Raw genomic sequence first — 27,519 nt, forward strand, 5'->3', positions numbered from 1 at the left:
TGGTGATGCAATTCTTCAGTCAGATGTCAGGGATTTTCCTAAAAAATACACTCAGAAAGAGGCAGGTGTGAGGTGTACGCTGCCATGCTTTTCTGTCCTCAGCAGTTACTTTAAGGTGTGTTCAGTGTTTGCTGGCACAGATTTAGGGACCTAAGCTTGTTTGACTTTAAACACACGAATGGTCCTGTTGAGGACTTATAGTTAAATGTGTGCTTAAGTGCATTGCTGGATGGAGTCTATAAAGTCATATACCTGAGTATTTTACATCACTGTACTTGGCCTGGGTAAACGAAAGAAAAGATGTAACAGCAGATGTAATTTCACAACTTTTGTTATGGATTAGGAATGGAGAAATTTGCAGTGGACAGAATTACAAAATAAAAGCATGTTTCTTAATACTAAAATGGTTAGCTGTTGGATCATACAGTTAAATATTAATGTTACTTCCTAGCATATATCTTGCTTAACTACAAAGTGTGTTTGTCTGCAATACTGACAATCAAGCAGCCTTAATTCATACTTCAAAAAAGCTAAAGTGCACTGAAAGATAATCATATTTGCTTAAAAACTCATGGGTCAAACTATTTGAAAATACAGAGATAATTAGAGTGCTGTAAAAGGAAAGAAAAATGTGTTTTCAAGTTAACTTTCTATCTAGCTTCACAGAGAACACTGGTAATGAAAAAATATGATTGATTGTTTAGACTTCATTACCTAGACCGCTGTGAAGTAACTAAGGAATGAAGTTATGCTCTTTTACATCAACTGAAGACGTGATCTTGTGTATTTCAGAGGCAGATACTCAGTTCTGTCATTTCTATCTCATTTTCTCTGCTTTTTATTTTTAAGCTTTTTCTTCTCTAATGTTATATAATGTTTTTAAAAGAAAAAAAATCCACAAGCTTTTTTAGCCTGGTGTTTGTTATAGCTGAAAAGGGCCAGAACTCTAGTTGTGAAAATATTCAGAATTACCGTTCGCCACAGTTGCAAATTTCAGATGCTGTATTTTTTAAAAAAACAAAAACAAGCACCCTCCCGTGTGTGTGTGTATATAAAATATATAAAACCTGCATTTGTGCACACAAATCATATAGTCATGTAGGCTACGTCTACGCTACTGGTGGTAGCATGTAGTATTATGTGTAGCTACCCGCTGCAGAGAAAAATAGGCTGTGTCCATACCTCAGTGTGTACGTGTAGCTACACAGTTCAGACAGAGGCTCTGGCAGAGGGGCGGCAGGGGGGAAAGGCTTCAGTAGCTCCCCCACCATTCAGAGTCTTTCCCCGGTGCTGGAACATTTCGCTGTGGAGGGGGAAGGGCTCTAGCAGCAGGGAGCTGGCGGACCTTTCCCCAAGGCCAGAGTCTTTTCCTGAGGCAAGGAAGGGTTCTGGAAGGGGGGAGGCAGCAGGGAAAGGTCCATCAGCCTTTCCCCGCAGAGGGGAAGTACTCCAGCAGCAGGGAGCTGGTAGAGCCTTTCCCCCTTGCTTTCCTCCTGCCAGAGACTTTTCCAACTGGGGGACGTTGTTCGCCCCAGAGGAGAGAGGCTCCAATAGTGGGGAATCAGTGAGACACCACAGTGCTAAAAATAGCAGCGGGAGGTAGCAGGGACTTGTAGCAGGGATGGGTGGTGACATGTTGGCTCTACACAACAGAAAGCTCCTGCTCCACGGGGGTGATCCTCCCTCCTATGGCCAGCTACCGTTGCTTTAGGGCCACTTTGCACTGGCCATTGGGTATAATGCTGCCACAGAGCAGCCTAGGATCTGAGCCCTTGTTTTGAAAATATGCTCATATGTGTGCATCTCTCTCTTTTCTTTTCATTTTAAAAAGACCTGCATTGCTACCCATGAGTCTAATGGAATTGATATTATAATTGCACTGATCCTGAATGACATAAACCCTCTTGGCAAATATTGCATGGACCTGGTGCTTCAGCTAAAGGTATGGAAAATATTTTTATTTATCTATTCAGATTCAAGTAATGATGATGATGATGATGATGAAAATGCCTATGCAAGAGTGCTAGGCATCCTGACACTTACTTAGTGTCATGACGGCATAATATACCTGGTGGCCTTATTAAGCAAATTAACTCGATTCGGCTCAGCTCAACCAGTGAATCAGACACAGAGACATTCCTTTCTACCCACCATCATATCCAGGAACTTGCCTTCAACTTCCTCTAAAAACCTTATCAAATAGATACTGTATATCTGGTATGAAGAGTCTGTGTTCTGGATATAAAATCTGGTGGTGTGCTTCTCAAGTAATGTGACACTTCAGGTATTGCTACATATGAACAGAACTGGTCTAAATTTTTTCATCAAACATTACAAAATGCCAGGAATAAGGTTGCCTGTGCAACCTTAATTGGGTCCCCTTGGACATCTGCATTATGATACCATCTTTTAATTGTATGATTACATACTGTTTTTTTCATAGGACCCTTCATTGCACAGGATGGATGATGCTTACTTAATGAGCAGCTATTCAGCCTTCTAATTTCTCCTCATTATTCAATGCCCCACTCATTTGGGGTGCCCAATTTAAGACACCTGCGACCTGATTTTTTCCGTGTTCATAGCATTGTAAAGCACTTTATATGTTCTGTAAATCAGTGCTCAGGGGCTCAAGTTGGCCACCCAGAAAATGGGCACACAGTGACCACCTGTGAAAATTTTTTTTATAAGTGACTTGTCCAACATCCTGCAGGAGCACTGCGGTAAAGGGCTAGAATCCAGTTCACCAGTGCAGTATTCAACTGCCTTAATCATGGGACCATCCTTTTTCTTCCTGCAGTCTCCCACCTCATTCACTGCACAAGTTCCAACTTCTGGAACAAGTGCAGCAGGGGTCCTACAGACAGCAATCTCCTTCCCTACACCACCCTGATTCGTCCCCAGTGCAGGTCCACCCTGTGCACTGAATGAGGCAGAAGTCTTTTGGAAAAAGTAGTATGTCATTATGTAAATAAAGATGATCTCCTTATGCTTGATTCCTCCTGCCCTGTCCACTCCAACCTGTGCCTGTCTTCTTGTCCCAGGCCCATTCTTCTCATATACCCAGTTCCAGTTTCCACTCCTCTGGCTTCCTATCTCAGTCCCAGTCTCCTTGCCCAGCCAGTTCTTATCTTACTCTCTAGACACCCCATCCCAGCACCTACCTTCTTTCCACCATATCTTGTGCCCAGTCTCCTTGCCCAGCCAATCTCTGTTTCTCCCCCTCCGCCCCAATGACTCTGTCCTTTGTCTCTCCCACACACACGCTTTCCCTGTCCCCACTGGTTCTCAGTCACTCTCTTCCTCCCCAGGTTCCTCCTCCAATCTCAACCTGCCCCCACATCCTCTTTGGTTCCTTGTTCCTGGCTCTTTGCCCCACTGTCTTTGCCCAACTAGTGCCAGTTCTCCCCCCTGTGCCGTGGCTCCTCATCAGATCTGTCTCCCTTCCTCCCCATCTCCTTCCTTCCACCCCACTGGTTCCCAGTTTCAGAATCCTTGCTTAGCCAGGCAGTCTCCTTCACCAGCATCTCATCCAATGGGACTCCCTCCAGTCTGCGGCTCCATGCCCAACCCATCCTACTCTGCCCCCCTTCCTCCTGTCCCAGTTTCCCCCTAGGGTTCCTTGTCCAACTGGGACTAGTGTCTATGGTGGGGGGGCTCAAGAGAACAGGAGTTCCAGTGACTGACTTCAGCACAGCCTTCAGCATCTCAGTACGTCAACTGCAGAGAGAGTCCTGCACAGCCTTGAGTGGGAACATGCTTCACTGTGGACAGAACGCTTTGAAGATTTTAAAGTTGCCAAGCAAGTCTCTACCAAGCATGTGCAAACTGTGATTTTTTTTCCAGAGGCTTATAACTTGGTGAAATGTAGGTGGATTTTCATGTGGAAAACAAAAGGCCTGATCCTCCCACAAAGGTCACCCCCTTCCAAATTTCAAGTCCCCACTCCAAAGCATGGGGGTTATAGAACTGCTCAAAGAAGAAGTCACAAGAATGTTTTAACATGGGCAAAACAATGTTTTTTGCCTCATTCTTGAAAAGGGCTGAACTTTTATGGCGGAAATTTTCCAAAATAGTTCTGCCTGAGGCAGGAACCCAGCGTGTCAAATTTCAGCTCTAACAGTTAGTTTGGCAAATTGATAAGCGACTGAGAACAGGATTGGGAAATATTGGGCAGCCTTAATAATAGGTGCATTTCCAGCTGTGCTTCTAGCAAGGGACGCCATTATGCCTTCACATTTTCATACAGGGGACCTCTTGGGGTTAGCATAGTATCTCAGCAATTCACAAACACAAATACATTTAGCCTCACAACATGCTTGCGAGGTGTAGAAGTATTATTATCCCCATTTTATAGATGGGGATCTGAGGCGCAGAGAGGTTTTGACTTGCCTAGGATCACACAGGAAGTTTGCGGCAGAGCTGGGAATTGAACCAAGGTCTGCCCAGTATAGTGCTTGAACCATGAGACCAACCTTCCTCCCCAGTGGACTCCAATTGATTTTAATTGGAGCAAGATCAGGTCCCAGACTCTTGGAAGTTATGGAGCTACTACTGTTTAAGGACATGGTATTTTCTCCCTGGGAGAGATCTGAGTGAAAATCTGATAGTTAACACTCCTGCCAGGAGTCCAGGAATATGCTCAGTACTTGGTATTCAGATTAAATTTGAAGATTATGAAATGCATGAAATCTGTTGATTTTATAGCCTATCGGGTAATTAATTATGCTTTAAAAAACAAAAAGGGAAGGAAACATGCGTCATAGGCAAAACCTTTTGTATGGTACACTTTGTAATTACCTCTGCTCTCAATTGTTTAACAAAATGACAAAAACTGTGAGCTGGGCAATAAGAACAGGAAATGGGATCTCATTTGTTGTGCTCAATGCAGAATAAAGCTTTGTATTTAAAAGTCAGACATTTTTCAATATTTAAAATACCCCTTCCAATATATTATACGTAGTTAGTTATTTTTACAGCACATTGACATTAAAGTCAGAGGGCAGCTATTTACAATGTCAATAACATAAAAGATGCAAGCAGTTTAAAATCGTATCCACTAAAAAAAGTGGTCCTAGTAATTTCAATTAAAATGAATGCAAGGATCGTTAATCCATGAAATAGATTTTACATTTGCATTAACTTGGTTTTGTATCTCTAGAACAATGCCTCTAAGCTTTTGCTGGCTATTATGGAAAGCAGGCATGACAGTGAGAATGCAGAAAGAATCCTTTTTAATATGAGACCAAGGGAACTGGTAAGAAAACTTCTGAATATTCATAAATCTTTTGGCTATACCCCACCCCCAATAAACTCTATCGTCAAAATATTTTGTAAAGGATCTGTGTCTAAACTGAACAGTAATGGCTGCATATAGGGATATAGCATATCAAGCTAGTACTAATCCTCCAAAGGTATTTTTGAAGGATCAAGCATGCATGATCTCATTCTTTATGACTTCATTATTTTTATCCGTTCCAAGCACTTTTCTGTAATTGTTTCCTAACTAAATGATCATACTCCAGTAAACTGTCTTCAAGTACATTTTGTCAGTAGCTGGGAAATTAAGCTTATACTATTTGTGATACCACACTAAGAAAAAAAAATGCACCTCACAGGCAAAACAAAAAAGTCAAAAACATATTTTTACTTTTATCTTTGAATAGGGATAATATTTGTAATTGTCCCCCGTGAATTTCTGTTACGGTGGAAAAGCTGGGGGAGTGGCCAGTTCCATCCAATATGGACAATTTGGTGACTGGAAAAAACATGATCCCATCCTGCAGTAAGATCTGTGTGGATCTCCCCTAGTGCCTGTGCAGAGCACTTTGAGTGAGTCAGGCTCCACCCTGCCCCCATTTCCTCTCCCCTGGATCTCATTGCAGGATCAGGGCCTGTGTGAGGTACAAAGAAATTATATTTTCTGTAAACTCTCTGAGAGACCTTAAGATCCCTGACCCATCCAACATCCTGTCCCTGATTCCTACCTTCCCTTCCTCTTTGACTGCTCTTCTATACACAGCTTGCTGCTGTGTATACACATGTTGCTGCATGCTTCCAGCCAGGAATAGGTTGCAAGTGTCCTGCATTATAAGTCCCATCAACAAGGCACTGCCTGCAGTGTCAGCAATCTTCCTTTAAACATACATTTCAAAAAGCGCCCTTTCTCGAGGCCCAGGATTTGTGTTGATTTCTCACAGAAGTTTTGTTAGTGAAAAACGTTGCCATTTTGAGCTTCACAAAATTTAGTAGAAATTAGTGGGGGGGGGGGGGTTTCAAAGAATTTGCTAAAACAGAGTAGATCAGTGGTTCATCTAGTCTGGTATCATGCTTGAGGCTTTGAGGATAAGACCAAATAAACTAAGTAATTGTGCAGTGTTGTACGTGGAGAGAAAAATTCCTTCCTGACCCTTGCAAAGCCATTAGTTTATCCCTTGAAGCACATGACATGATTAACTTGGGTTTTAAAAATGGAAAAGGTTAATTTCACAAGCTCTTCCACACAGTTCGTTGTTAGATTTTAATCTTAATTGTAGATAACTTAATTTTTCTTGCACTCTCTCCCAGAAACCCATTTTTATACTGTTTTACTGGTGACTATTAGGAAAAAAAATCAATGCTTGAATTCCTGGCGCTACTGAAGTCAGTGAAAGTTTTGTCATTGACTTCAGTGGGGCCAGGATTTCACCCTGTCAGTATGTAAGACATTCAGAAGGTTAAAATGCGGCCCCCCGTGTACAAAGTTTAAGAAACCAGGGATGGAGTGGTACAAACTTCCCTCCCAACATACAGCTAGGCCGTGAGACTGTAACACAACCCCTCCAGGGCTGCTATTCCAGCCTACGGGAATAATCATTATCCCTCTGTGTAAGCATGGATTCAGTCACCCTACTCTGCCCCGTTCCCTGTGCCCCCTCCATATCAGCTTGTTAGTTATTAATGCAGAAATCCCATATGGCACATACAGCGGGGGGTCGAGAATAATCTGCACAACCCCCTCTTTTCCTCCCCCAAAGCCCCACAGCAGGGCTTCACTATCTGTCTAGCTAAAGTACCTATTGGGTCCCCATTACTGCAGTAGATGGAGAACCAAGGCATAGAGAATATAAAGCCGAAATCCTAAAAGGTGTTTAGGCACCGAACTCCTATTAAAATCAATGGGAGATAGGCACCTAAACACCTTTGAGGATTTGGACCTTGTCCAAGGTTACACAGGAAGCTGTGGCAGAGCAGGCAACTGAACCTAAGTCTCCTGGACCCAGGCTTGTGCTCTAGCCATGAACCATCCTTCTACACTGGTATCCAAAATCCTCCACGTCTGGATTAATTTCTCCTGAAATACACAGACTCAATTTTTGCTGTGAACTTGGCAGTTTGTCTTACAATGGCAAAGAGGAAAAACAGCAAAGCAGAGTGCAATTGGTTGAGACAAGAATAAACCGAACACCTTCTGAGACTGCTGTTCATTCAGAATGTGCTTTTCGGCGTACATCATCTTCTTGTAGGACTTCATGGGACCTGTCCAAATTTGAGCCAAGCACAGTGAGCAAATCTGAATGCAGTTCACATTTTTCATGGAATTAAAATATTTGACAGCCCTTTGATTTTATTTGTTTTAAAGGTGGACGTAATGAAGAACGCATATAATCAGGCTCTGGAATGTGATGATGAAGAGGAGAATGGAGATAATATTTCACCAAAAGACGTTGGCCACAATATATACATACTGGCACATCAGGTATGTCTTTTGTTATTGTGTGTCTGAGTCCATAAAAGAGAAGTGTTAAAGGCTGCAAGATGGCATTCAATTCTACCCTAGATCTGTGTGCATTAACAATTGAAGTTTTGCCTAAGTAACGTCTGTAGGATCGAGCTTATATAGGATATCATTTTCTCTAGTGTGTCTTTGGGACCAGGATCAAAGTGTGTATGGTTTTGCTGTGTGTGTGGGCTGTGCCCATGATGTGTGAGTACTGTTGAGATGTAAGTTATAACCTAGAATGGAGCAAGTAATGTACACTCAGTTTATTTTCTTTTGTCGTTTCCTAGTCTGGGAGTCTTTGGCTCAGATCAGCATGTAAAAATAATTTATCTTAATTAAAGCATAAATTGAATCAGATTATCATCAATTAGATTTTAATTCATGTTTTATATTCTTATATGAAATGAATATTAATAAAATACTAATATTATTTTACAGCTGTTAATTTTACATTAATAGTATGGCCATATGGGAATTTTGTTCCTTTTGGGATATGCAGTTGTTGCGCAGGGCTCTCTTATCACACATCTTTTGTGCACTGTAAAGGTGATCATACAGATTTTTATTGGTACGCCAATAAAGAGAGCGAGATTTCCCTCCCCCTCCCCCCCGGTGGAAAAAGGAAAGACTGCAACTTTAGTAATGAAGCCCTGTAATAAAGATGGTACAGGCCAATAGTACTTGCTGTTCCCTGGTAGGAACCTTATCTTTTGTTTTTAATTATTTTTTATTAGAGCAGGTGCATGTTAAAAATGTAGAGATATGGGAGTTTCTAAATAAATTGGCAGAAAATACAAAGTTAAGCATATTCCTTAAAATGTGAGTAATATTGACTAGAAGAAGAAAAGAGAACAGGTTATAATTACACTAATAAGGTGAAAAATGTGAATTATGTTCATTTTTGTGTCTTCAACATGTTCAATGAAGAGCTCTCATTGCTATTATGTTATGGAGAGCCATGTTCTACCCTTACGCTGCCTGCAATGCCCCTAATAATGACAATGGGAATTTTGTGGACCTTGCACCTAGTATAAGCAGTTGCACCACCGGGAACATTTTACACCCACTTTGTGCTTAGTGTGCCTGGTATCAATGACTACACAAGGTTCAGGACAAAGGGGAATTAGGGCTAAAGCTATGTAAGAAAAGATTGTTGAGATACTGTTGCCCTGCCAGGAGCTATACAATCACTACTAAGAAAGCAACACCAATTCCGTATGTCTGATCCTTGGTGGGGCATTTTGGTCACATCCTGGATGTTGGCAACGATTTACAATTTATCTCCTTCATGCCCTGCAGAAGACAACGGGGATATTGGTTTGGCAGGAAAACCTATGCTTGATGTATAGATTTTACAAAACTGACTGATTTCCCTTCCTGTAGTTGGCTATCCCAATGAACACATCTATTTATTATTATATGTACAGCCATGCTGAACACCATACAGCCACATAACAGAGCATTAAACGATTAAACCATGTTGTTTAGGCCCTTCCCCCGACCCCTGTTAATGAAAAGCTGATTTTTGGCACATGAAAACAAATCTTTGACTACCAAACTCTTTCTACTGCGTCCTTTCAATTACTCTGGGCTGGGTAGGATATGAACTTTTGTCCCTCATGAGTAAGATCATTGTTGCCTAGTTCCTATCCTGTTCTCTAAACACCCTCTAATGCTGTCTTATGTATAAACAGCGTACTGGTGACTGTACTCTCCGCTCTGTGTAGCTGACCTAATTTACATCATATTTCTTTGCTTTGCTCCTTGCAGTTTCATTGTTAGTTTTTTACCATTTTCACAATTGGTATAGCTTTTCAGCTGCTTCCGTGTGGCCACCTACTTTGGCTACAGCATCTGTACCATTCTAGCAGCAGAGTCCAGATTAGAGTTCCTCTTTTTATGATCATAAACTCATGCACAGACAGTTTATTTTGGAGCACTCAGACTTTCCGTTTTTGTCGTTGCTCTTTTAAAGGCTGGAGTGGGTTCTGCATTTTGCCACCACTACATCCTTCCCTGCCCTTCCTGTGGTTGGTTTTACCAGAAGCAAAAGACTTTCTTGTAAATGTCTGACCTGCTATGCACAGAAAGATATAAATACATCACAAGAAAGGTTGAGGACTTTGTTATGGCCCCACACTGCAGAGCAAGACACAGAAGACCCCTTACTGTTAACTGTGCATCATCAAGTTGGTCAACATTTCTTCTTCTCCTCACCCTGCCCTCACATCTCTTGTCTATCATCCCTGTCCTCCTCTACAGACCATGTGGGACCATTGTTCATGCTGGTTCCCCTCCACTGACTTCATCCCTTTCCTGGCACTACTGCTTCCCACTCTTCCTGTCCCGTGCATTGTAAGCAGAGTGGGGAACTCAAACCAGAGGAAACAGAACTGAGCCATCCCCAAGGGACCAGCATAATCTTCACTCCCATCGTACAGTGGAGTGGGGGCAGATTCCAAATGAAGCCTTTCTGTTGCCCACAGCAGTACAGAGTAATGACGCAAATGGGTGCTCGCTACTACGGGCTGGAAACCCCCCCATTATTACCAGATGGACAGCGTGCGTGATTTGTTTCACAAGAATCTACTGTGGCCAAACATTCCATTTGTCTGTGTCATGTTCAAGCTCCTTGCTCAGAGCCAAACCTTGAGTTTTTCTCAGTTACTTCTTTTTCAGGTTCCTCCAGCACTCTTGGATGAATACCGTCCAGTCCTGGTGAGTTCTTGATGATCAGTGTTCGTTCCAGTACCTCCTCTTTTCACACCTCAATCAAAGGAAACCTGCATGGTGTTTATAATAATAATTTAAAATATAGATTATGCTAAATCAAGCTGACTTCTCGTTTGTGATATTAGAAAGGCTCTCAGCAAGGAGAACTCAGATGACATGCTGTGTCTGTGATGTGATGTAAATTTAGACTTTACAGAGGCTTCTGAAACAAGTAGCACATAAAAGTTTGATCTGTACACTGGCCCTTCGAAGTCTGGAATGTCAAACCAGATAGTCAATTGGTTAAATTGTGCAACAAAAATGTGACCGTGTATAGCACAAAGAAACCATCCTGATTTTCACATTATGAGAGTGATGGGTCGTCCTTCAGGATAGGTTGTAGATCCTTGATGATGCGTTGGAGAGGTTTTAGTTGGGGGCTGAACGTGATGGCTAGTGGCGTTCCGTTATTTTCTTTGTTGGGCCTGTCTTGTAGTAGGTAACTTCTGGGTACTCTTCTGGCTCTGTCAATCTGTTTCTTCACTTCAGCAGGTGGGTATTGTAGTTGTAAGAACTCTTGATAGAGATCTTGTAGGTGTTTGTCTCTGTCTGAGCGGTTGGAGCAAATGTGGTGTATCGTAGAGCTTGGCTGTAGACAATGGATCGTGTGGTGTGGTCACTTTCACAGATCGTGGGAGACAGGCCAGTCCTTGCTTACAGACAGCCCCCTAGCCTGAAGCAAATACTCACCAGCAACCACACACCACACAACAGAATCACTAACCAGGAACCTATCCTTGCAGCACAGCCCATTGCCAGCTGTGTCCACATATCTATTCAGGGGACACCATCATAGGGCCTAATCACATCAGCCACGCTATCAGAGGCTCGTTCACCTACACATCTACCAATGTGATGTATGCCATCATGTGCCAGCAATGCCCCTCTGCCATGTACATTGGCCAAACTGGACAGTCTCTATGTAAAAGAATAAATGGACACAAATCAGATGTCAAGAATTATAACATTCAAAAGCCAGTTGGAGAACAGTTCAGTCTCTTTGGTCACTCGATTACAGACCTAAAGGTGGCAATTCTTCAACAAAAAAACTTCAAAAACAGACTCCAACGAGAGACTGCTAAATTGGAATTAATTTGCAAACTGGATACAATTAACTTAGGCTTGAAGAAAGACTGGGAGTGGATGGGTCATTACACAAAGTAAAACTATTCTCCCCCCGCCCCCCAGCTGTTCCTCAGATGTTCTTGTCAACTGCTGGAAATGGCCCACCTTGATTATCACTACAAATGGTCCCCCTCCCCCCCCCACTCTCCTGCAGGTAATAGCTCACCTTACCTGATCACTCTCATTACAGTGTGTATGGTAACATCCATTGTTTCATATTCTCTGTGTATATAAAATCTCCCCACTGTTTTTTCCACTGAATGCATCCGACTAAGTGAGCTGTAGCTCACGAAAGCTTATGCTCAAGTTAATTTGTTAGTCTCTAAGGCGCCACAAATCCTCCTTTTCTTTTTGCGGATACAGACAAACACGGCTGCTACTCTGAATTCAATTAAAGTGGGCTATTATCAACAGGAGGAAAAATCACTTTTGTACTGGTAATCAAGGTTGCCCATTTCAAACAGTTAACATGAAGGTGTGAGTAACAGTAGGGGGAAATTAGCATGGGGAAATTAGTTTTTAGTTTTTGTAGTGCCCACTCTGAAACCTGTAATTTATTTGTTAGTGTATTTCAAGAGGTTGACAAAGATCACTTGACCTTCAGGGATAAGGGTGTGCAGGGAGTGGGGAGAACCAGATTTTCTTTGTTTTAGATTATAATAAAATTTTCAATGCCTCATGACCCCCCACATTCCCTGTTGCATTTCATGACACCCTTTTGGGTCACACTCAATGGTTAAGAAACACTGATGTAGGGTATCATCCCTCTCAAGATCATGCCTTGAGACTTCTGATCCAGCAAAGTATTTAAGCAAATGCTTAATATTAAGCCCATGCTTGAGTGCTTTGCTGAATTGGGGCCAGAGAGAGAATAATTATGAAACGCCACAATGCCCTTTATGAGCAGATTATAGCTTCCTAGAAAACAGAAGATTTTTTTATAAGCTTAAATTAAAAGTTTAGTTAAATACCAAGGGAGTGCCAGAAGTATTTATGTAAATACTACAATCTCCTGATGGTACCGAGATCTGATGAAAGGATGGTTTCCTCCCACCCCATGTGGTTAGAAGAAATTAACACTGCTTGATATCTGTGCAGGTATGCTGCATAAACGAACATTGGCTTGAACCAAACAATCTCCTGATAGCCTGGCACAGTTGGAAGTTCCCTTTCATTGATAAATTCTTAAAATAAACAAAAGTAAAACTAAACATACAGTAGCAATTTGAGTTAATGGGTAACTCATACACATTCCCATCTGGTGCTAATTATCAATGGAGTGAGGGAAACAAGTAATTCAGCCTTGTACATTTGAATTGCTAAAATATATTAGCAGTAGAATAAAGATTCGTTGATCAAACGTAGCATGAAATATCTAATCTCCTTATTGCCATGTTTACTATGTGTAATGGTAGATTAATAGGTATATGCATAAAGAATATTTGTTAAATAGACAATTGATGGCCTGCATTTATACTTTGGGAATAATAGTACCCTACAGTCTATTTAATAAAAATAATAATTTTGTCAGTTCAAATAAGATTGGTTTGATAATGAGACCTTTATTAAGGAAAAGTTTCAAGTAGTTGTTGAAATTCTGGTTACCCACATAGTTAAAAATATAAGCAGTGCACGGCCATATAGGGGCTTGTTCTATGACTATCTACTTAAACATATTAAACTGTGAAATTTCCTCCAATATCTCTGAGCATAGCAGGGGCAGAGACCATCCTTTGTTCTGTGTTTGTACAGTGCCTGACGCAACAGAGTTCTGGTCCACGACTGGGGCTCCTAACTACAGCAGTACAAATAATAATAATTCTGGAAATATTTAGGAATCACATTTGTCTTTTATAGCATATTCTTTTTGAGGGCTTCAAAGCACTTTAAAACATTAACTGCCTACATTTTCCCAACAACCCTGTGAAGTAGGATGCAAAAGAGATGAAGGCAACAAGTCATTGGCCGTTATGGGAAAAGAAGCCAGGTTGCCTGATTTCTAATCCTTTGCACTAGCTGGTCCGCTTCTCATGCTAACTCAGTACCACCTACTATACTAATGAGGAGGAATTGACATTGAATACATCAGAAAGGCATCATTGCTGGTATCTTACCATTCCTTAAAGGAGACTGTTAAGCCTATTTTTAAATATGTACTTTCCTGTGCTGCTAATAATATAGATTGTTAAAGCTGGGAGAACTTTAGTCATATGACTGGCTGTTTGTGCGCGGGGGAAGGTGGTACTGATTTTTACTGGGGGGAGTTATTTTTGGTTTGAGGGTGTAGAGCAGCTGTTGGCTTTCTTTCAGTTGGTAACACTTTTGAATTTTGGCAAAGGTACGTATAGCTCTGGATAGGCTCTTTCTTGTATATGTTATATACATGTAAATAAATAAAAAGAAACGTATTGAATAGAGACAAAAATTATTTTGTGTCAGGGCAAAGGAGAGTCACAAGTAGGAGATTGAAGTGATGGAGCTAAACAGGCTTTCCATGATTCAATGGCTGTGGAAGCTAAGGGGCATTTCTGTAGTTGTGTACAACCAGATCCAAGGTAAGATCACTCAGTGCATCTTGGCCTTTGGCATAGGAATCCAGGGTTTCTGAATTGACTATGCAGGCAGCAGTAGACAACAGAGCAGTGTTCCTCAGGAAGGAAGTGTGACCGGAATCAGGAGTACATTTGTGGTGAAATTGACTGACTGGGCTGAAAAGAAATGCTACTGAAGAAGAAGTGGGTTACTTAATGAAGCATTTAAAAGAACCCACAAGAAGACAAAACAAGGAAATAGAGTGTGAGAAGGGCTGTAATTCTCGCAGTAAGGGTCTCCATTAACTGTGTGACACATGAACACCAGGTGATTCCAAGGAAAAGGTGTGGGTGGGAGCCATGGGAGAGAGCAATGTCTTTTCCCCTCTCCTCACTAGTGTGTCAACGTTTCCTCCGTACCATCTGCCGCATAAGTAAAGCACTACTGAGGTTCACTACGCTCCAGAGGTTTCCAGCTGTGAGGAACAGCCTTAAATTCCAGCAAGAACCCCTTGGTTCACGGTACATCTACGCAGCCCGTGGCAGTGAGCCTCCCAGCCCAGGTCGACGGACTTAGGCTCACAGACCTCGTACTACTGCGCTAAAAACAACTGTGTAGATGTTGCAGCTTGGGCTGGAGCTTGGGTTCTGACACCTAGAGAAGGGGGATGGGCTTCAGAGCCTGAGCCCCAGGCTGAGCTCAGCTTCAGAGTGCTGTCTACACATCTGTTTTTAGTGTGGTAGCACAAGCCCAAGTCTTGGGAGGCTCGATTGTGTGGGCTGTGTAGACAGACCCATGGAGTCTGGCAGTGAAGAGTGCTCATAGAATATCAGGGTTGGAAGGGACCTCAGGGGGTCATCTAGTCCAACCCCCTGCTCAAAGCAGGACCAACCCCAACTAAATCATCCCAGCCAGGGCTTTGTCATGTCACATGAGACATACTGTGTTAAAAGTGACCCATGAACTACTTAAAATTGTTTTGATCATTTGATTTTTTTTTTAAATAAATCTGTGGCTAATTTACTCTAAAATGTATCTGATATATATGGGAGTAGGAACTCCAGAAATAAGGCACAAGTACAAAGTGACTGATCTGCAGGTGGTGTAAATGAAGCTACCCTGATTTACAATAGGTGAGGATCTGACCCTTTTAATCTATAGGTAGCGCCAATTTTTGTACAGCCAACTATTTCCATATTTTGCAGCACGGTGTGAGGGTTCTCAAGACATTTAATGAGAGTGTCTCCTCCCAAACAGCTGTTTGTGCATAAAGAAAAGCATTGTACATACTTACAGGAGCATCGCTAAGTTTTTAGTTCAGAGTATGATCCAGTGGAGATGGCACTGGACTGGGAATGAGAAGATGTGGGTTTAGGTCCTGGCTCCAGCCCTGACTTTCTTGTGATTTTGGCCAAGTCACTGCACCTGTTTCCCCTCCCACCCTTGATCTGCCTTATCTATTTAGCATGTAAGCTCTTTGGAACAAGGATAGTCTTTCATTGCACGTTTTTGCAGCGCCTAGGAGAGCAGGGCCCTGATCTTGGTTGAGACAAATAATGAGGAATCTTAGAAGCCCACCAGTCCTGCGGGATGAATTCCATAGAGTAACCCTGAGTTCCTTTGAAAAAGTCACTCTCTTCCTGCAAGGCAAGTGGAATTTAAGGCTTCAGCACTATACTTTTAGTGGGCGTTTTCTGCTAGGAAGGAAATCTGCAAGCCTCAGCAAAGCATTAGCTGATCACATTGCCAAGGCAAGGAGCTAATGGGGACCTGCCCCAGGAACCGTGACTGTCAGGGGACTTGTATCCTGGCCTGCCAGACCTGAAACTTCTTGTGAAACTTTTATATTCCACATATTGTTTTGTAGTTCTCGTCCTGATGAGACAGTCTATGGCATCAAAATGACACTGGCTAATTAAATGTCAGCAGAATCAGAAGCTGTTGCAAGGCTTTTACACTCAGATTGCCAAGATTGAAACAGAAATCCAGGAGGCACATCACCCTCCCTGCAGCTCATTAAGAGGGTATTTATCTCTACCTTCAACCAGCTCCAGTGTATAGATCCAGTATGGAGACTGCCACAGGGCCTTGACACTAATGAGCCCCTGAAAGTTAAACAAACGTCTGAGGCTGCCAATCCTTGGCAACTTGTTCTGCAACTTTTTCTTTTCCTATTTTTTTGACATTGGCTTCCAGCTATTACCCCATCATTTAAGATCCAACTCCAAAATGGAATTGAATAACATGGGTCCTAGTGCCTCTGAGGAGTCCCACTGACTTCAGTGAAGCTCCTTGGGGTTGGAAGTGGCCATGCTTAGAGGATCCCACTAATAGGCTTTGGTCCAATGGGTGTTGCTTACTTTCATTTCCCTCAAAATTTTTAATAAGATCAAATGTTATCAGCTGATATCACTCCTCTGTTTGGGGACTGTGTATTGCATTAACATGGAGGTAGACATGATTAACTGGACAGGAGTTTCCTACCTCTAACTTCAGTTATCCTGTGTCCATATTATTTATGGTTTTTAAGATCTCTGTATCTGGGAAATACAATTTATTGTAGAATAGGGGCCCATAAGGCATACTAGAGGGAATACCACGAGTATTAATGTGTGGTTCTGCTCTGAAAAGTGGCTGTGTAAGATGCTACTCTCTTCTTCGAGAGACTTGCTGCTCACTGTATGTATCCACCGTCCTATCTGCTCACCTCAGTGACAAAAGTATAGTTACTACTTTTTTAGGAGAAGGAGCTGGATTTTCTTCTGACTCCCATTTCACTAGCAGAATTTTTAGCTGAGTTCCTACTGCAGGGCCAGTTCCTTTTTCGGCCAGATTCTCAGCTGGCGTAAATTGGAATAGCTCCATTGCAGTCAAAAGAGCTACACTGATTTGTACCAGCTGAAAATTTGTCCCATTGCCTTCATGTTCTGCTCTCGGTTACACTGGTGTTTTCCATTGACGCCATACGGTCAGTAACAGTGTAATGAAGGGCAGCACTTACCCTGCAGAATCCTCATTACTGATGGCGATATATGAAGCAGAAAGAACACGGCTCAGTTTTCAGGCTGAGTTTGCAGAGGTGAGAATTATAGGGAGAAAAATCATTCTACCTGTAAACTGAACAAATCTGATCTAGAAGTCTTTGAGAGAGATTAAATGTGGAATCCCACAGTGCCATTTTTACACTCACTTTTCAAAGTGGACTGCACTTTGTCACCATAAACCACAGTGCCTAATATTGTCTGCACAGAAATATATGTAATATACCACTGACATTGTTTATATTGCAGCAGAGGCACCCTGATTAATAGATATATACATGATATTGAATTGTAACCATACTACCATAGACAAAGTCTTACATCCGAGGCTGAGCTGGGACTGATGCGTTACAGGTGATCTGCAAAGGACTTGCATAAAATGGGGTTATTCCCCTTTCGTGAGGAGTGTGATCATGTTGAAATTTCCAGCTAGCAAATTCTGGTATAACAGCTGGCTACGTTTTCTTTACATCAAGAATAAGATGGAAGATTACTTAGGACACCAGTAGTATCTCAGGGTGGAAACAGACACTTAATTATGGTGGCTCTTACTTTCATGCATAGGGTTGTACAAACTGGGGTCCAGTTTTCCCACCTGGTGTATGGCTAGTGACATTAGGATGATTTTTCCTCTGGATCACCTGCTGGATCACATCCCACGTCATTCATAGAATCATCGAATATCAGGGTTGGAAGGGACCTCAGGAGGTCATCTAGTCCAACCCCCTGCTCAAAGCAGGACCAAACCCCAACTAAATCATCCCAGCCAGGGCTTTGTCAAGCCTGACCTTAAAAACCTCTAAGGAAGGAGATTTCACCACCCTCCTAGTGAAAAAGCTTTTCCTAATAGCCAACCTAAACCTCCCCCACTGCAACTTGAGACCATTACTCCTTGTTCTGTCATCTGCTACCACTAGAACAGTCTAGATCCATCCTCTTTGGAACCCCCTTTCAGGTAGTTTAAAGCAGCTATCAAATCCCCCCTCATTCTTCTCTTCTGTAGACTAAATAATCCCCGTTCCCTCAGCCTCTCCTCATAAGTCAGTTCTCCAGCCCCCTAATCATTTTTGTTGCCCTCTGCTGGACTCTGTCTAATTTTTCCACATCCTTCTTGTAGTGTGAGGCCCAAAACTGGACACAGTACTCCAGATGAGGCCTGGATAGAGGGGAATGATCACGTCCCTCAATCTGCTGGCAATGCTCCTACTTATACAGCCCAAAATGCCGTTAGCCTTCTTGGTAACAAGGGCACACAGTTGACTCATATCCAGCTTCTTGTCCACTGTAACCCCTAGGTCCTTTTCTGCAGAACTGCTGCCTAGCCACTCGGTTCCTAGTCAGTAGCAGTGCAATCATTGATTTGTTGTGATTGCCAAGGATGAGCATCAGTTGCTCACCAGTCTCTTCTTTCTATGTTTCTATCTGTTGATCATCATTTAATTGCTGGCTAACATCAATAGCACATATCTGATGAGTAGGACTAAGAAGTGTCTGTCTAGGATGAAGGTTGCACCCCCACTACTCACTTTCCTTTGCTTTCTTAGCATATGCTGCTAATTCATAGGTGGCTGGTGCAAATATTGTCCAGATGACTGCAGTAAAGAGGTGGGATTTGGAAAGGAAATATCATCACATTTTGTTTTGCCTACTCCTCTCCCCATTGCTAAGCCCTGAAAACAGCTATTCTGTTTTTTGTTCTGTTAAGTGGATGGATGAGGCAAAAGTCCAGCAGCACTATTTAAAATGGTGGGAAGGCTGTGCCATACTGGCTGCTGGAAGAAGCATCTCGTCTGATCTCCTGCTCCTTTCTTTCATGTGGTCAGCCCTCCACTCCTGCCTCACCTCCCAGTATGTGCATAACAGTCCCCACTGGTGAACAGAAAAAGGTGATTGAGTTTGGACAGTTGTGAATTCTCTTTGCAGGGCTCAGCTGCCTGTTCTCCACTTTAATCCAATTTATCTTTGGGCAAGAGAACTTTTTGTCACAAAATAATTTTCTGTGCTTTGAGAAATACCTGTTAAAGAGGTTGGGATACTAGCAGGATTGGCCGTATAATTTGGAGGACCCGAACAAGAGCATGGTCCCAAGCAGGAGATATCATGTCGCAAGTTGCACTTGTCTTTCTGGCAGAGCAGGGGAGGTTGTCTGGCAGTATCCTTTTTCCTCTGCTTCCAGTCCCACGGCTGGAGAATAAGGCAGGGCTATCCCAAGACTTCAAGGGGATGTGGGGCCCCCAAAAGAGCAAGGTAGTAAGCAGCTGCCTACTTTGCTTGTGTGGATATGTAACTTGCTTTTTTTAGACTCTATTTGTTAGACAGCTGTAGATAGAAAGATTGCAGAGAAGTGTTATTTCCCATTCTACTTCTGCTCAGAATAAGAAACCAAAAAGAGGAACATGCTTTCAAGCAATAGAATTGAGAGCTCCTGGAAGGGAGATGCTTTCTTTTCTCCAGTTTTTATATTGTCCTGGTGGCCTTCATGAGGAGGAGAGAAGCTCTTCCACTCTGCAGACTGGGGATCCTGTGGGTGGGAACCTACCTGCTGCAGCTCTGCTTGGAGTGGGCACTGCTTTCTGCTGGCTGGATGCTGCGCAGTGTGCTGGCCTTTCAGATGAGCCCATAGTGTTCACTTATTCTGGGCACTTTGGTTTCTTGGCCTCTCATAGAAGTTGCAAGTGATTGAAATCTTTCCCCTTGCAGTGGCTGTGAAATAGACCCCCACTGGTAAGGAGGGGATCTTCCCAGTTCTGTCTCCACTCCTCTTTGTCCTCCACCTCCCCATATTCATTCTTTGCTCCTCCTTCATCTCCTAGGTCTTTCCCTCTTGCATCCCATCCACCTCCTTCACTCACATAGTTCACAGAGGTTAGTCTAAGAAGGCTGCTATGCTACGGCCTGATACTTGCACTTCCTCCCCAAGTGAATTTTGTTTTGTCATGAAACAAATTTTAGCTACGGGCCTGAAAATAGTTTCACACAAATGTTGCTAGCTAAAGGGGCAATGAATAAGACAATTTGCAGTTGGGTTTCTAATTCACTGAAGTATGTGGAAATAATTTTTCCTGCTCTTCATGCTGCTCTCATCAGGCATAAAAGAAGCAGAGGAAACATTACTTCAAAATGCTCAGAGAGTTACAAACATTATAACAAGAATAATTTGTACTTAACTACAGTAGTCTCTTGCATGTGAGAATGTTAGTGTTTCACAGGCTTTAATTCTTCCTACCTTGTAAGCTAGATAATTTATTCCCATGTTACAAATGTAGAAACGGAGGCCCAAAGTGGTTAGGTGATTTGTCAGAGGTTACACAAGAAGTCTGGGAAAGTCACTCGTTGATAATCCAAGGAGCCTGGACTTCCAGTGCCTGGCTGATACCACAAGCTGCCAGGGAAAGATTGGCTCTGAACTCTTTCAGCTACTATATATTGTATAATCATCTGAATGAAAATCTCTTAATACTTGATTCTAGGGTCTCCCTTTGCTCAATCCCGGCTGTTCCCAGTGTTTGTTAAGACTATTTGCTTTGGGTAAAGTGCAAAGGTGCTGCTCTCTGAAACTGTAAAGACTCTTGGAAAGGAGGCTGTTCTGTGCATTGGCAAAAGCTCTGTTCAATTCTGATTGGAACATGGGGAGTTGAGAAGTTGTCATTACTGTTATCAGAGCCAGCTGGAATAAAAAATTCTGCTTACTTATGTTTAAGGTGATATTTCAGTTTTTCTTTCTTTCTTCACTAATGGCTCTGTCTTTTCTGTCCCATGTACAATGAATTGGCCTATGAGCACCCCTGTGCTCCCATGTCCCATCACCTTGTGCCTCATTTTCTCTCTCCTGTCTCTTTCTGTTTCCTTCTCACCTTGTTTTGTAGTCCTTTTTGTCTCTCTGGTTACTTTCCCATTGGCTCTTCTTCCTCATTCTGTCTCTCAGCAGAAAGCTACATCTTCCTTGGGTTGGCAGGAGGAACCATCAATGTTGATGCTGTGGTACCAAATCTTATGCAGCTTGGTGGCTCTATTGAGTTCCCAAGAGGGCAGGGGAAAAAAGGAATAGCTTGCAGACTGTTCCCTAGAGCCACCGCCTTTAAGAGGCAGTGCACAAGCAGTAGCAGCTTTCAAGGATCTATCTGCTTCTACTCACAGCTACAGGAGCATTTTTGCAGTAGCAAGGTGGGACAGAACTGAGATTATGCAGTTTACTCTGCTGCTCTCACTTGATCCCTTTCACCCTGGAGAAATTCTAGTGTTATGTAGGTTGGCAACACAGTCTGATTACCTGTGGAATAAATATGAACATGTTATACAAATAATTTAAAGAGAGGGAGAATTTTTTCCAGTTTATATAATTTCTTAATAGTAAGTGACGTTAAACATTATACATCCTAAATTGTAAACACTTCTAGATACGGAAGCTGTTTTTGTTTATATTGGTTTAAGAACATAAGAATGGCCTGCCTGCATCAGACCAATGGTCCAATAGACCAATGGTCTATTTCACAGCCACTGCATCAGCCCAGAATCCTGTCTTCCTACGATGTCTGGTGCCAGATGCTTCAGAAGGAATGAACAGAACAAGGCAATTTATTGAGTGATCCATCCCATGTCATCCAGTCCCAGCTTCTGGCAGTCAGAGGTTTAGGGACATCCAGAGCATGGGGTAGCATCCCTGACCATCATGGCCAATAGCTTATCTAATTCCTTTTTGAACCCAATTATACTTTTGGTCCTTACAGCTTCCCCTGGCAGTGAGTTCCACAGGTTCACTGTGCCTTGTGTGAAGGTGTACTTCCTTATGTTTGTGTTAAATCTGACGCCTGTTGATTTCATTGGCTGACCTCTGGTTCTTGAGTTATGTGAAGAGGTAAATAACACTTCCTTATTCACTCTCCAGTCCATTCATGATTTTATAGACCTCTATCATATTCCCCCCTTAGTTGCCTCTTTTCTAAGATGAACAGTCCCAATATTTTTAATCTCTCCTCATATGGAAGCTGTTCCATTCTCCTAATTATTTTTGTTGCCCTTCTCTGCACCTTTTGCAATTCTAAGGGTATGTCTACACTACGGAATAAGGTCGAATTTATAGAAGTCGGTTTTTTAGAAATCGGTTTTATATATTCGAGTGTGTGTCCCCCCACAGAAAATGCTCTAAGTGCATTAACTCGGCGTAGTGCTTCCACAGTACCGAGGCTAGAGTCGACTTCCGGAGCGTTGCACTGTGGGTAGCTATCCCACAGTTCCCGCAGTCTCCGCTGCCCATTGGAATTCTGGGTTGAGATCCCAATGCCTGATGGGGCTAAAACATTGTCGCGGGTGGTTCTGGGTACATATCGTCAGGCCCCCGTTCCCTCCCTCCCTCCGTGAAAGCAAGGGCAGACAATCATTTCGCGCCTTTTTTCCTGAGTTACCTGTGCAGACGCCATACCACTGCAAGCATGGAGCCCGCTCAGGTAACCGTCACCCTATGTCTCCTGGGTGCTGGCAGACGCGGTACGGCATTGCTACACAGTAGCAGCAACCCCTTGCCTTGTGGCAGCAGACGGTACAGTACGACCAGTAGCCGTCATCGTCATGTCCGAGGTGCTCCTGGCCACGTCGGCTGGGAGCGCCTGGGCAGACATGGGCGCAGGGACTAAATTTGGAGTGACTTGACCAGGTCATTCTCTTTAGTCCTGCAGTCAGTCCTATTGAACCGTCTTATGGTGAGCGGGCAGGCAATACGGACTGCTAGCAGTCGTACTGTACCATCTTCTGCCGAGCAGCCATGAGATGTGGATGGCATGCAGTCCTTCTGCACCGTCTGCTGCCAGCCAAAGATGTAAAAGATAGATGGAGTGGATCAAAACAAGAAATAGACCAGATTTGTTTTGTACTCATTTGCTTCCCCCCCTCCCCTGTCTAGGGGACTCATTCTTCTAGATCACACTGCAGTCACTCACAGGGAAGGTGCAGCGAGGTAAATCTAGCCATGTATCAATCAGAGGCCAGGCTAACCTTCTTGTTCCAATAAGGACAATAACTTAGGTGCACCATTTCTTATTGGAACCCTCCGTGAAGTCCTGCCTGAAATACTCCTAGATGTAAAGTCACCCCCTTTGTTGATTTTAGCTCCCTGAAGCCAACCCTGTAAGCGCCCTTCCCGGCGTCAGAGCAACAGCAAACAATCGGGCATCTGAGAGTGCTGTCCAGAGCAGTCACAATGGAGCACTCTGATGGGGCTAAAACATTGTCGCGGGTGGTTCTGGGTACGTATCGTCAGGCCCCCATTCCCTCCCTCCCTCCATGAAAGCAAGGGCAGACAATCATTTCGCACCTTTTTTCCTGAGTTACCTGTGCAGACGCCATACCACGGCAAGCATGGAGCCCGCTCAGGTAACCGTCACCCTATGTCTCCTGGGTGCTGGCAGACGCGGTACGGCTTTGCTGCACAGTAGCAGCAACCCATTGCCTTCTGGCAGCAGACGGTGCAATACGACTGGTAGTCGTCCTCGTCGTGTCCGAGGTGCTCCTGGCCACGTCGGCTGGGAGCGCCTGGGCAGACATGGGCGCAGGGTCTAAATTTGGAGTGACTTGACCAGGTCATTCTCTTTAGTCCTGCAGTCAGTCCTATTGAACCGTCTTATGGTGAGCGGGCAGGCGATACGGACTGCTAGCAGTCGTACTGTACCATCTTCTGCCAGGCAGGCAAGAGATGAGGATTGCTAGCAGTCGTATTGTACCATCTTCTGCCAGGCAGGCAAGAGATGAAGATGGCTAGCAGTCGTACTGTACCATCTTCTGCCGAGCAGCCATGAGATGTGGATGGCACGCAGTCCTGCACCGTCTGCTGCCAGCCAAAGATGTAAAAGATAGATGGAGTGGCTCAGAACAAGAAATAGACCAGATTTGTTTTGTACTCATTTGCCTCCTCCCCTGTCTAGGGGACTCATTCCTCTAGATCACACTGCAGTCACTCACAGAGAAGGTGCAGCGAGGTAAATCTAGCCATGTATCAATCAGAGGCCAGGCTAACCTCCTTGTTCCAATAAGAACGATAACTTAGGTGCACCATTTCTTATTGGAACCCTCCGTGCAGTCCTGCCTGAAATACTCCTTGATGTACAGGCACCCCCTTTGTTGATTTTAGCTCCCTGAAGCCAACCCTGTAAGCCGTGTCGTCAGTTGCCCCTCCCTCCGTCCGAGCAACGGCAGACAATTGTCCCGTGCCTTTTTTCTGTGCGGACGCCATACCAAGGCAAGCATGGAGGCCGCTCAGCTCACTTTGGCAATTAGGAGCACATTAAACACCACACGCATTATCCAGCAGTATATGCAGCACCAGAACCTGGCAAAGCGATACCGGGCGAGGAGGCGATGTCAGCGCGGTCACGTGAGTGATCAGGACATGGACACAGATTTCTCTGAAAGCATGGGCCCTGCCAATGCATGCATCATGGTGCTAATGGGGCAGGTTCATGCTGTGGAACGCCGATTCTGGGCTCGGGAAACAAGCACAGACTGGTGGGACCGCATAGTGTTGCAGGTCTGGGACGATTCCCAGTGGCTGCGAAAGTTTCGCATGCGTAAGGGCACTTTCATGGAATTTTGTGACTTGCTTTCCCCTGCCCTGAGGCGCATGAATACCAAGATGAGAGCAGCCCTCACAGTTGAGAAGCGAGTGGCGATAGCCCTGTGGAAGCTTGCAAGGTCAGACAGCTACTGGGCAGTTGGGAATCAATTTGGAGTGGGCAAATCTACTGTGGGGGCTGCTGTGATGCAAGTAGCCCACGCAATCAAAGATCTGCTGATATCAAGGGTAGTGACCCTGGGAAATGTGCAGGTCATAGTGGATGGCTTTGCTGCAATGGGATTCCCTAACAGTGGTGGGGCTATAGACGGAACCCATATCCCTATCTATCTTGGCACCGGAGCACCAAGCCGCCGAGTACATAAACCGCAAGGTGTACTTTTCGATAGTGCTGCAAGCTCTGGTGGATCACAAGGGACGTTTCACCAACATCAACGTGGGATGGCCGGGAAAGGTGCATGATGCTCGCATCTTCAGGAACTCTGGTCTGTTTCAAAAGCTGCAGGAAGGGACTTTATTCCCAGACCAGAAAATAACTGTTGGGGATGTTGAAATGCCTATATGTATCCTTGGGGACCCAGCCTACCCCTTAATGCCATGGCTTATGAAGCCGTACACAGGCAGCCTGGACAGTAGTCAGGAGCTGTTCAACTACAGGCTGAGCAAGTGCAGAATGGTGGTAGAATGTGCATTTGGACGTTTAAAGGCGCGCTGGCGCAGTTTACTGACTCGCTTAGACCTCAGCGAAACCAATATTCCCACTGTTATTACTGCTTGCTGTGTGCTCCACAATATCTGTGAGAGTAAGGGGAAGACGTTTATGGCGGGGTGGGAGGTTGAGGCAAATCGCCTGGCTGCTGGTTACGCGCAGCCAGACACCAGGGCGGTTAGAAGAGCACAGGAGGGCGCGGTACGCATCAGAGAAGCTTTGAAAACCAGTTTCATGACTGGCCAGGCTACGGTGTGAAAGTTCTGTTTGTTTCTCCTTGATGAAACCCCCCGCCCCTTGGTTCACTCTACTTCCCTGTAAGCTAACCACCCGCCCCTCCTCCCTTCAATCACCGCTTGCAGAGGCAATAAAGTTATTGTTGCTTCACATTCATGCATTCTTTATTCATTTATCACACAAATAGGGGGATGACTACCAAGGTAGCCCAGGAGGGGTGGTGGAGGAGGGAAGGAAAATGCCACACAGCACTTTAAGCACAGCACTTTAAAAGTTTACAACTTTAAAATTTATTGAATGACAGCCTTCTTTTTTTTGGGCAATCCTCTGTGGTGGAGTGGCTGGTTGTCCGGAGGCCTCCCCACCGCGTTCTTGGGCGTCTGGGTGTGGAGGCTATGGAACTTGGGGAGGAGGGCGGTTGGTTACAGAGGGGCTGTAGTGGCAGTCTGTGCTCCAGCTGCCTTTGCTGCAGCTCAACCATACACTGGAGCATACTGGTTTGGTCCTCCAGCAGCCTCAGCATTGAATCCTGCCTCCTCTCATCACGCTGCCGCCACATTTGAGTGTCAGCCCTCTCTTCAGCCCGCCACTTACTCTCTTCAGCCCGCCACCTCTCCTCTCAGTCATTTTGTGCTTTCCTGCACTCTGACATTATTTGCCTCCACGCATTCGTCTGTGCTCTGTCAGTGTGGGAGGACAGCATGAGCTCGGAGAACATTTCATCGCGAGTGCGTTTTTTTTTCTTTCTAAGCGTCACTAGCCTCTGGGAAGGAGAAGATCCTGTGATCATTGAAACACATGCAGCTGGTGGAGAAAAAAAGGGACAGCGGTATTTAAAAAGACACATTTTATAAAACAGTGGCTACACTCTTTCAGGGTAAACCTTGCTGTTAACATTACATACATAGCACATGTGCTTTCGTTACAAGGTCGCATTTTGCCTCCTCCCACCGCGTGACTACCCCCTCAACCTTCCCCCCTCCCTGTGGCTAACAGCGGGGAACATTTCTGTTTAGCCACAGGCAAACAGCCCAGCAGGAATGGGCTCCTCTGAGTGTCCCTGAAGAAAAGCACTCTATTTCAACCAGGTGACCATGAATTATATCTCACTCTTCTGAGGATAACACAGAGAGATAAAGAACGGATGTTGTTTGAATGCCAGCAAACATACACTGCAATGCTGTGTTCTACAATGTTTCCCGAGTACGTGTTACTGGCCTGGAGTGGTAAAGTGTCCTACCATGAAGGACGCAATAAGGCTGCCCTCCCCAGAAACCTTTTGCAAAGGCTTTAGGACTACATCTAGGAGAACCGCAAATGCCAGGGCAAAGTAATCCTTTCACATGCTTGCTTTTAAACCATGTATAGTATTTTAAAAGGTACACTCACCGGAGGTCCCTTCTCCGCCTGCTGGGTCCAGGAGGCAGCCTTGGGTGGGTTCGGGGGGTACTGGCTCCAGGTCTAGGGTGAGAAACAGTTCCTGGCTGTCGGGAAAACCGGTTTCTCCGCTTGCTTGCTGTGAGCTATCTACAACCTCCTCCTCATCATCATCTTCTTCGTCCCCAAAACCTGCTTCTGTATTGCCTCCATCTCCATTGAAGGAGTCAAACAACACGGCTGGGGTAGTGGTGGCTGAACCCCCTAAAATGGCATGCAGCTCATCATAGAAGCAGCATGTTTGGGGCTCTGACCCAGAGCGGCTGTTCGCCTCTCTGGTTTTCTGGTAGGCTTGCCTCAGCTCCTTCAGTTTCACGCGGCACTGCTTCGGGTCCCTGTTATG

The 27,519-nt window shown here is 44.2% G+C and overlaps 1 protein-coding gene across 4 annotated transcripts in view; it reads left to right on the plus strand.

Moving 5' to 3' along the window:
• The window catches only part of ITPR2 (inositol 1,4,5-trisphosphate receptor type 2), a 356,349-nt gene that overhangs the window by 265,773 nt on the left and 63,057 nt on the right, over positions 1 to 27,519 (plus strand). For all 4 annotated transcript variants that reach the window (XM_073317588.1, XM_073317596.1, XM_073317605.1 and 1 more), the window contains 3 exons: positions 1,832 to 1,942; positions 5,162 to 5,257; positions 7,622 to 7,738. In XM_073317588.1, coding sequence (XP_073173689.1) covers positions 1,832 to 1,942; positions 5,162 to 5,257; positions 7,622 to 7,738 — 324 coding nt within the window. The remainder of the gene's footprint in view (positions 1 to 1,831; positions 1,943 to 5,161; positions 5,258 to 7,621; positions 7,739 to 27,519) is intronic.

This window comes from Lepidochelys kempii, chromosome 1 (genome assembly GCF_965140265.1).
Source record: "Lepidochelys kempii isolate rLepKem1 chromosome 1, rLepKem1.hap2, whole genome shotgun sequence".
NCBI lineage: Eukaryota > Metazoa > Chordata > Testudines > Cheloniidae > Lepidochelys > Lepidochelys kempii.